This window comes from Myotis lucifugus, unplaced genomic scaffold, assembly GCF_000147115.1.
Source record: "Myotis lucifugus unplaced genomic scaffold, Myoluc2.0 scaffold_554, whole genome shotgun sequence".
NCBI classification, from domain to species: domain Eukaryota; kingdom Metazoa; phylum Chordata; class Mammalia; order Chiroptera; family Vespertilionidae; genus Myotis; species Myotis lucifugus.
The window spans coordinates 1-11,057 of NW_005871602.1; the positions used below are offsets into that span (position 1 = coordinate 1).

General features: G+C 45.5%; 1 protein-coding gene across 1 annotated transcript; it reads left to right on the plus strand.

Moving 5' to 3' along the window:
• Positions 1–5,431: 5,431 nt before the first annotated feature.
• LOC102426976 (zinc finger protein 133-like) lies at positions 5,432–11,003 on the plus strand. Its single transcript, XM_023745512.1, has 4 exons — positions 5,432–5,569; positions 9,626–9,752; positions 9,890–9,985; positions 10,286–11,003. The coding sequence occupies exons 1-4, from the start codon at positions 5,567–5,569 to the stop codon at positions 10,315–10,317; spliced, it is 258 nt and encodes an 85-aa protein (XP_023601280.1). The 5' UTR covers positions 5,432–5,566; the 3' UTR covers positions 10,318–11,003.
• The last annotated feature ends 54 nt before the right edge of the window (positions 11,004–11,057 follow it).

Sequence of the window (11,057 nt, forward strand, 5' to 3'; positions counted from 1 at the left end):
AGAAAGGGAGAGGGAGAGAGAGAGTGCTTTAATGATGAGAGTGAACCATCGATCGGCTGCCTCCTGCACACCCCACATTGGGGATCGAGCCTGCAACCTGGGCATATGCCTTGACCAGGAATTGAACGGACGACCTCCTGGTTCCTGGGTCAATGCCCAACCACTGAGCCACACCCAGCCAGGCTCAAATATTATATTTTAATTAGAGGCCCAATGCATGAAATTCATGCAAGGGGCTCAGCCTGCCAAGCCCTGGCTGCCTCGGCCCTTGCAGCCTAGCTGCCTCACAGCCCCGGCTGCCTCGAGGCCCCATGGCCCCACCCACTGGTCATTCTGGAGGGTCATACTGCCGTCTAGTCTAATTAGCATATTAGCTCTTTATTATATAAGATGCTGTTAAAATTAATTCCAAAGAACTATATGCAACTTACATCTATTATATCTTCACTTATTTACTTTTTAATGTATTTATTGCCTGGTACCCCCCCACCCCTCCTGGAAATTATAAGCCCCTGAGAAAGTAGACACTCTGCCTTGTTTATTGCCAAATCCTCAATGCCTAGAACAGTGCCAGGCAAATAGTATTTGCTCAATATTTCTCTCTCTCTCTCTCTTTTTTTTTTTGCTAAGAAAATGTATTCAGTTTTGTAAAACTAAGATTTAAAAGGATTTACTCTGGATGAAAAGAAATCAGGAACTGGGCCAATTTAAAACTATAATAATAATCATGTTGATGAGTATGGTGATATTTATTGAGAAATTACTATATGTCAGGCCACTGTTCTAATGGCTTAAATATATGGACCCATTAAATCCTTACATGACTCACTGAAGGTAGATTAAAAAATTTCCCCCAAGTCAGCCAGTTGGTGAGTGGCATTCCAACTTGGACAGCCTAATTCTAGAACTTGGGCTGTTCACCATAACTGGTGATGTAGCTGCCATGGTTAGTCTGAAAACTAATATCCTTCCACCCAATTACTCCCCTGAGATTGATACACACAGACAAACTGAGCTGGCTTTTTTGTCTAACTCTCTCCAGAATGTTCTATCTATACATTTAACTCATTCAACAGTCATTTTTTTCAATTACCCCATTTTGCTGGGGGGAAAATTCCTGAACAGATAGCAGATTTCCTACACCCAGAGTTATTTCATTTGGATACTATGGTGTTTGTAAGGGCCACATTGTTGGTTAGCTCAAATATGGCTCCACATATGAAATGCTTTCCATTTCAGCCCACCATCTTAAGATGTTCATAAATATAAGCTTTAATGGGGGCAAGGGCTTTGTTTTGTTAATGCTGTAAACAAACAATGTTCGCACATAATAAACCCTCAATAAATATGAATGAATGAATCAAATCATGCTCTGAGGATCCTTGTACATTATGTTAACCCCCCAATAACTATGTTAATTATCTGTGTTTGATTTTAGAACAGTAAATTATCCTAGATTATAAGAATATGAGTCATTATCTTCTTCAATGATATCCATTCTTAAAACACAATTAAATGGTTCACTCTCACAAATATTTGGAAAGATGCAAAATCAACAAATTTCTCTGAGGCCTTGGCTACCCAAATTGTTTAGGAAGAAGACTGGCCTCTGGGCAACTGAACCCTGACTTTTTTTTTTAAATATATTTTTATTGATTTCAGAGAGGAAGGAAGATAGAGATAGAAACATCAATGATGAGAGAAAATCATTGATCAGCTGCCTCCTGCACGCCCCCTACTGGGGATCGAGCCCACAACCTGGGCATGTGCCCTTGACTGCAATCGAACCCGAGACCCTCCAGTCCGCAGGCCAACACTCTATCCACTGAGCCAAACCAGCAAGGGCTAAATCCTGACTTTTGAGAAGTTGGCCTGCTCCCATTCTCTACCTGAATTGTCAGAAGGGCCTAGGGAGGGAAAGGAATGGATCACTGTGTTTAGGGCGCCCCCTGATGTTCAATGATGTTGAGGCTGCTTGGAAAACAGGGGCAGGGCTTTCAGTGGATGAGTGTATTTGGTCAAAGGTCAGGAACCACCCACTGTACTTTCATTCCTAGATAGGACCTTAGAGGTGATTAGTTCAAGCTGACATTAGAAATGGGGAAACTGGCGCCCAAAGAAGTCAAATGTCTCATCCATGGTCACTCAGCTGGATAAATCTCAAACAGGAAAGAAGCTGTATTCCCTGACCCACACCTCCCATCAAAGGAAACTAAACTCATAATTCCAGTCTCTTCACCCTTTTTACATTTATTTTTTTGAAAAATTTTAATATATACATCCTAATTGTTGACAGTATTACAAATGTCTCCCTTACTCCCTCTCCGCCCCCAGGTCTTCACCTTATTGTCCATCTCCATGGGCTATGCTAGTGGTCGGCAAACTGCGGCTCGAGAGCCACATGCAGCTCTTTGGCCCCTGGAGTGTGGCTCTTCCACAAACACCATGTGCGGGCGCGCACGTAGAGTGCGATTGAAACTTCGTGGCCCATGTGCAGAAGTCGGTATTTTGTGGAAGAGCCACACTCAAGGGGCCAAAGAGCCACATGTGGCTCGAGAGCCGCAGTTTGCCGACCACTGGGCTATGTATATAAGTAGGGGTGCATAGGGGAGCATATAATCTGATTGGTGTCTCGGGGGATTTAGAATACATTCCTAGAAGTGGAATCACTGGGCCAAACGGCATTTCCAGTTTTAATTTTTTGAGGAAATTCCATACTGTTTTCCATAGTGGCTGCACCAATCTGCATTTCCACCGGCAGTGAACTAGTGTTCCCTTTTCTCCACATCCTCACCAGCACTTGTTTATTGAAGATAGCCATTCTGGCAGGTGTGAGGTGATATCTGATTGTGGTTTAAATTTGCATTACTCTAATGATTAGTGACCTTGAGCATTTTTTCATATGTCTTTTGGCCATTTGTATGTCCTCTTTGGAGAAGTGTCTATTCAGGGCCTCTGCCCATTTTTTAAGTTGGATTGTCTTTCTTTTGTTCTGAGTACTTTATATATTTTGGAGATTAACCCCTTATAAGATGTATCATTGGCAAATATGTTCTCTCATACAGTGGGTTCCCTTTTCATTTTTTAAAAAATATATTTTATTGATTTTTTAAGATAGGGAGAGGGATAGAGTTAGAAACATCAATGAGAGAGAAACATCGATCAGCTGCCTCCTGCACACTCCCTACTGGGGATGTACCCGCAACCAAGGTACATGCCCTTGACTGGAATCAAACCTGGGACCCTTCAGTCCATAGGCCGACACTCTATCCACTGAGCCAAACCGGTTAGGGCTCCCTTTTCATTTTGATGGTGGTTTCTTTTGCTGTGCAGAAGCTTTTTATTTTGATGTAGTCCCATTTGTTTATTTTTTCCTTTGTTTCTCTTGCCCTAGCAGACGTATCAGCAAAATGCTTCGTGAGATGTCTCAGACTTTACTGCCTATGTTTTCTTCTAGGATATTTATGGTTTCATGGCTTACATTTAAGTCTTTTATCCATTTTGAGTTTATTCTTGTGTATGGTGTAAGTTGGTGGTCTAGTCTCATCTTTTTGCACGTGTCCAGTTTTCCCAACACCATTTGCTGAAGAGACTGTCTTTACTCCATTGTATGTTCTTGCCTCTTTTGTCAAATAATTGACCGTAGTGCTGTGGTCAATTTCTAGGGTCTCTGTTCTGTTCCATTGATCTGTGTCTGTTCTTGTGCTAGTACCAGGCTGTTTTGATTATAATGACTTTGTAATATAGTTTGGTATCCGGCACTGTGATGCATATTCCCCTCTCACAGGAAGTCAGACAGCCCCTCATCTTGGAAGTCTTCCTTGGTCTCTTATCACCAGAATCCTGTGATCCCTGACTTTCACATACAGGAAGCATCACTGGACACTTAAACATGGATGTCCCTGCGTTGATACTTTGAACTTCTCTGTGTTAACAGCTAATTTCTAAGTGGGAGAGAGACCTGAGAAGGTTCTAAATAAAACGGGCACTTACCCAGGGCCAGGGCTAAATTGAAATTCACTACAAACCAGACAGCCTGAGGGCAAGAGAAGGAAATGGATCCATCCTGCAAGAGCTAAGAAGAAATTTTAGAAAATTCTCATCTCTTCCTGGTTCTCTGGGACACAGTAGAAATTTTCTTTGTCTTCCTAGAGAAGGAGTAAGTTTCGGAGCGCCTACTGTGTAAGGTAGAGAAGTGAGAGGTGTCCAGGTGGAAATGCCCTCCCACCAGTGAAGTGGGGCTTGCTCTCCGGCACCTCAGTTAAGGGTGTCCCCAGATGGCAGCAGCACAGCCCAGTTCTCAGAGTCAAAAATAAATAAATAAATACATACATACATACCCAGAGAGCCCTAACCAGTTGAGTGGATAGAGCTTTGGCCTGTGGACTGAAGGGTCCCCATTTAATTCTGTCAAGGACACAGGCCCGGTTGTGGGCTGGATCCCCAGTAGGGGGTCGTGGAGCAGGCAGTTGATGAATTATTCTCATCATTGATGTTTCTATCTCCTCACTCTCTCTATTCCTCTCTGAAATCAATAAAAATGTATTAAAAAAAAAAAAAAAGACCCAGAGAGCCAAGCCGAGGCGCTATGGCCTAAGAGGTCCTCTTCCCCAGAAGATAAAGGAGTTTCCCTATAATTTCAGGGACTGCAAAGGAGGAATAAGGTCCCAGGTCACCGGCAGTGGAGTGTTTGGGTTGACGACTCGTGCCCTGATGAACCCCCGGGGAGAAGGCTGCACCCCTCCCATCTTCCTTCTCGCCTCGGATGTAAATGAAGTTAAAAGGGCATGTGACCTGGACGAGACCGCATCCCTCCGGCGCTCACGGAATACCGGGAACAAGTTAGTAACCCACAGCAGGAGCTGGGAAACTGGACTGCCGAATCCCCTCTGCCCCGCATCAACTCCAGAATCGGAAAAGCAGCCTCCGCTCACGTCACTTCCGCGCGCCGAGGGGCGGGGCCGGATGCGGAAGGCACTGCGGGAGCCACTGGGAAGTGTAGTCTTTTAGGCAAGGCGTTAGAGAGAGGTCGGGCACAACGGAGTACTACGCCTATGGCCCCTTACATGTTTTGTGAACGTGGTTTGAAGAATAAAAAGTAGGAATCTAGGTGCCACACTGGTTATTCTCCAGGGACCGGAGTAAGTTATCCGCAGTGCTCCCTCGGAGGCCAATGGGAGCGCGGGCCAGCTGCGCGCTCCGGCCGCGCCGAGCATCCTGGGGGGTGGGGCGTGGTCCCGGCGCCGTGGCGGATTCTGGGTAGTGTAGTCCGCCCGCGTGGCTGGAGTCGGTCCCCAGCTGGTGGCTGGATTGACCCCTTGTTCTTCCGTGGCGCAGGTGAGTGAGGCTCCCGGGGCACCTTTGCCTCACCGTGCCCTTCCCTGCTCCGGAAGGTGGGTCTAAAAGCCTTGCTGTGGGCCGGGGCTGCGGATGGTGCCGTGGGCGGGCGAGGAGGTAGTGATGGGGACGTGCTGTCGTGGCTCAGGCCGTGCGCTACCGGATGTCTTATTTGGGGGTGTGGGCGCGCATTCCCGACGTGAGTGAAGCTCAACCTTGAAGTCCAGTGATGGTGGGTGCTGAGCTCCGGCCTTTCGTCCTAGGGTTCCTGTGGGTTGCGACATGTTTGGCCTTGGCCGAAATACGGGTATTGGGAGAGGGGGTTTCTCGTGCCACAAGTCCCTGGGTTTCGGGGGGTTGAGTTAGTAGGCTCTGGGGGTCCTAACATTTCCCAGGTGGTGGAGTGGGGGCTGCCATTGGGGTTTTGGTGGGTGAGGGCTGAGAGTCTCGCATCGATCCTCCCTCTCTGTTTTGCTGAGGCGGGGTGCGGGGTCCCTGGCTCGGACTAGGTGTTGGAATGGCCATTTGGGCGCGATCTTAGGGTCTCAAATCGGCAGGTCCCCCCTGGGCTCGGGCCTTGGAAGCAGTGGGGCTGGGGGCCACTGGGCAAGTTTTTCAGAGATGCGGAGGACTGTCCCTGATCCCAGGAATCATGAGTTCCCCCATCTCTGGTGTGGCCAGGCTTTGGGACTTTAAGTTTCATCTTAACTTTTTATTACAGAAAATTTCAAGACAGAAGTAGATAGAACTTCATAGACCCATCACCCAGATTCAATGCTTATCACCTCTTGATCATTCTTGATTTCATCTCAGAATGACACCCTGAGAACCCTTATAATCCACAGTGGTTTCTTATCACCCAGAGCCACATTTCATCCAGGCTCTATGACTTTATAGCTGTGTCCCCTTGGGCAAGAGACTGACCTCACTTGTGCCTCAATTTTCTTATCTGTGAAATGAAGTTAGCAAATCCGTACTCCATTGGATTGGGGAGGTAGAATGAGGTAAAACTTGTGCAGGCCTGGAACAGTCTCTGGTATATATGTATATGCTAAGTGCCTGGTAGGTGTTAACTTTCCTTATTAGAGCAAAGGTGAGAGAGGGTCAGCTCAGGGCCAGCGCCAGTAGCAGGTCTGAGCTGGCAGCGTTCACAGCCCACAGATCAGCTCTCCTCCCAGCAAGCTGCCCACCGTCTTTTCTAATGTGACAGCTCCATTCTTCATGCTTTTAAGGAAGAGGAAGCCCTACCCTGCTGGATCTTGAGGGTTTCCGGTGACGCTCCTGAATCTTTTTGTTCTTGTTCTGCCGCCCCTACGTCTCCTGCCTGCCCAGAGAGGACTTCCTGGTGGGCAAAGGGAGGCTCCTGGGCTCTGGCAGCCCAGCTTCAGGGAGGGTCCAGCTTGCCTTTTGCATGCTGCAGGGTTTCCTTTGCTCACCTTTGACATCCAGAGATCAGAGCCCCAGCTGGCTTCCCCAGGAAACGAGGCCTGTGGTAAGAGTGACAGTTTTCACAGGGACTGTTCTTCAGACCTGGGGCCCTTATTCATGACTTCTCGGTCCTGGCCCAGCATTTCTTCCCTCGGCATTTGTTCAGACTGCTCACTTCAGAGCTTGTCTGCATCTGAAGTTGTCAACATTCTGCTCTTTTTCCATCCAATACCCTCACTTACTCTTTTCCCCTGCTAGACTGGTTTGCAGCAAATCTTCATAGCATTTCACCTTAAACACTTCAGTAGGTATGTCTAACACAGAAGGACTTCTTAATTTAAGGGAATCACAATCTTATTGTTATGCCCAACAGAATTAATATTTGTTTTCCTGGTTGTTTAAATTTTTTTTCTTTGAACAGCCCTTGTCAGGAGTGGAAGAGGAAGACATTTCTGGAATCGAGAATGCTGGTTTTCTCTGTCTCTGCCTCTCTTTCCTCCCATTTCTTCTGATCTGGTTGGTTAATAGCTGCAGCTGCTACCAGTGGTGCAAGCTGGGTCTCTTGAGTTTTCCTTGCCTCTTTCTTCTTTCCAAACCTCCCTCCCTTTTGATTGGCTGTTGTATCCTCTCAATTCTGCCTAAGTGGTACCCCTTAGTTCCTCCTTCCTTTCCTTTGTCTCTACTCCTGCACTACCCTAGCTTCCTGTCTCCTCTCCACCTTCTTGCCTATCTCCCCCACATCCCCCTTTCTCTTAAATTGGGCTTCTAAAGTATAAATACAGTCATGCACTGCTTATCGATGGGGATATGTCCTGAGAAGCGTGCAGTCAGGAGATTTTGTCATGGTGTGAACATTATAGAGTGTACTTACACACACCTAGATGGTATACTAGTAAGCCTAAAGATGGGAAGTAAAAATGGTGGTTAGCAGGGTTTGAGGGTGAGGAAGAAGTTACTGTTTAATGGTTACAGAGTTTTAGTGTGGGATGATGAACCAATTCTGGAGATGGATAGTGGTGATGGTTGTACAACAATGTGAATATACTTAATCCTACAGAAATGTACACATAATGCACACATGTGCCGGTCAGGGCACATGCCTGGGCTCGATCCCCAGTCGTGGGTGTACAGGAGACAGCCAGTCAATGATTCTCTCTCATCGTTGATGTTTCTATCTCTCTCTCCCTCTCACTTCCTCTCTGAAATCAGTAAAAATATTTAAAAATTTTTAAATGATAAAAAATTTTTTGTTTTGTATATTTTATGGTAATAATTTTAAAAACCTACAGATGTCTACACTCCAACTATGCTGTGTTTACCAATAGGTGCCTTATTCCTCCCAGGTAGTCCTCCCTGTCCACGTTGTGGCTTCTTCTCTCCCTTTGCTCACAGTGTCCTCTTCTCTGCTTCCTCTATCTGGAATACCTAGCACTTTTCTCTTGTGATTCTGGTCCATCCTTCAAGACCAAGTTCTTAGGACTCTCTCATGAAATCTTTCTTTTTTAAAAAAAATTTTTTTTCTTTATTGATTAAGGCATTACATATGTGACCTCCATTGCCCCACACACACACAACTCCCCACTCATGCCCTCACCCACAAGTGTCTGTGTCCATTGGTTATGTTTATATGCATGCATACAAGTCCTTTGGTTGATCTCTCCCCCTTCCCCCCACCCTCCCCTGCGTTCCCTCGGAGGTACTAGTATGAAATCTTTCTTGATGTATGTGTTCCATTGTGTCCTCCATTTTGAAAAAATATTAAGGATATGAGTAGAACTGGGCAGGGGGGTGAGAATGGGGTGTAGAAATTAATTTGTAGATTGAGTGGCCAAGAAGGTCCGCCCTGAGCATCTACAGTGTGGGGCTGTAAATTTGCTGTTATCCACATTTCACAGGTGAGAAAATTAAGGCACTAGTTGACAGCAAAGTTGGGTCCTGAACCCAGGCTGTATGATTCAAGACCCTCCTCTTCACCACTTCCCGCTTCTCAGGCCTGAGAAGGCTGAGGGGCCATGGGATTCAGGGGAAGGACTGAGTTGTAGTTTATTCTATGCCATTATTGAATTTTATGAACTTTAGTCACTCAGATGCTTCAATATTTTGTTGTTGTTAATCCTCACCTGAGGATATTTTCCCATTGATTTTTAGAGAGACTGGGAGGGGGAGAGAGAGAGAGAAACATCGATGTGAGAGAGACACATTAATTGGTTGCCTCCCGCACAAGCCCCGACCAGGACCGGGCATTGAGCCTGCAACGGAGGTACATGCCCTTGACCAGAATCGAACCCAGGACCCTTCAGTCTGAGGGCTGATGCTCTATCCACTGAGCCAAACCAGCTAGGGCCAGATGCTTCAATATTGATTCATTTGGTTATGCTATTTAATTTTTTAAATTCTTAAAACTCAGAAAGTCTTTTATGTTTTACTATTGTTTAATTTTTATATGTTGTCTGCTCTTCTCTGCCTGGATTTAAAGTTCTGGGAGTTAGGGACTCTTTTTTTACATATACAGGGTGTCTCAAAAAATGTATATGCACTTTAACAGCTGATAGCTCAGTTTTGAAAATGAAATGTATTTTAATAAACACGGCCTTTATACAAAGTGTGTATATACGTTATAGGATACCCTATATTCTCCAAACAGTTCACCCAGGGTCTTGAATGTATAGATTCACAAGTGATGCTTGCTGGACAGCCACAGAGGTTTAAAGGTTTTAGAACACTGGCACCAGGGTCACAGTCAAAGGCAGGATTTAGATAGCTCTCCTGCGTCCCCCAGGGACGCCTTCTCCCTGCTCCTTACCTTGAGTCGTGGGCAAGGCTGGCTCCTTGGTGAGCAGGACTGTGTTTTGTTTTCCAGGCACACATGGCATTCAGGGATGTGGCTGTGGATTTCACCCAGGAAGAGTGGATGCTGCTGAGCCCTGCTCAGAGGTCCCTGTACAGGGAGGTGATGCTGGAAAACTACAGCAACCTGGTCTCACTGGGTAAGCCTGGCATCTCTTAGGACCCCCATGCATGCTGCTGGGCATTTTAGGATCTGCTTGAAGCAGCCATCTTGCCTTCTGACTTGGCCCTTGAGTCCATAACCTGCAGCCACCTTGTTTTCTTTCTCTGTGAACAGGAATTCCATTTTCTAAACCAAAGCTCATCACCCAGCTGGAGCAAGGGAAGGAAACCTGGAGAGAGGAGAGAAAATGCCCACCAGCCACTTGTCCAGGTGAGTGGGGAACTGGGCAAATGGATCATAGCGCTGCGTGTGGGCAGCTTGGGGTGGGGGAGAGGAGGCATTGCTGAGGTGTAGGGAGGGAAGACTAACGCCTCATGTCCCCGGCTGCTGTTTGCCTTGCCTGGCACAGCCGCCTCCCTTCCAGACCTTCATCCTTACCCTAGGACGGGCTTCCCTGGTGCGTCTTCCTCCACTAGAAGCCTTTCTCCCTCCTACTGAGTTTCCCTCTCTACCTCACTCAGTTCTCTTCATATTCATAGACTTCTTTCTCTTTACTTTTTTTTTTTAAAGATCAAGCAAGAATGTGGAAAAAATCTGAGTGAGCTAAAGAAATAAGGCAAGCCCAGGGAGAGGGAGGAAGGCTAAAAATCCAACCAAGAAATTGAAATTGAATTCTTAAAAAACTGTGAGCCAAAAGTAGTTTTTACATTTTTAAATAGTTACATAAGTATATAATATCCTCAATTTTAAACTTCTTACCCTCAAAGCTTAAAATTATTTGCTATCTGACCATTTAAGAAAAAGTTTGCCGACCTATGCTCTAAGGAATTAGGATATACAGCCCTAACTTTTCCTGACCTACTTATTATGTAAAAATGTAAGAACATTGCAATTGCACAGTTCCGTTTACCCCTTCCCCCAACATTCTTTATTCTATAGTTCTTATTTGTATTACGTTTACATACATTGTAAATTCCTTAATATGATATGTATTTTTTTAATCAAGAAGAAATTATTTTATATGCATTCAGATAATTTACCATTTTCTGTACTCTTCATTTTCTTTCTGGAGATCCGAGTTTCCACCTGGTATCATTTTTCTTTAGCCTAAATAACTTGTTTAACATTTCTTGTGCAGGTGGCACTGTATTTGCTTACGTTTTGTTTTTCTGAATGTTGACATCTCCTACTTAAGTACTATAAGAAGAAAATTTTTCTTTTACATTGATTTCTGGGGAAACTCATTCATATTAATTATAGAAATTATCAGGGAGTGAACTGATCAGGAGCTCCAGCAAGGAGCATCTCTTAAGGCTGTTTGTGTCGCCCATTGCTGTCGACC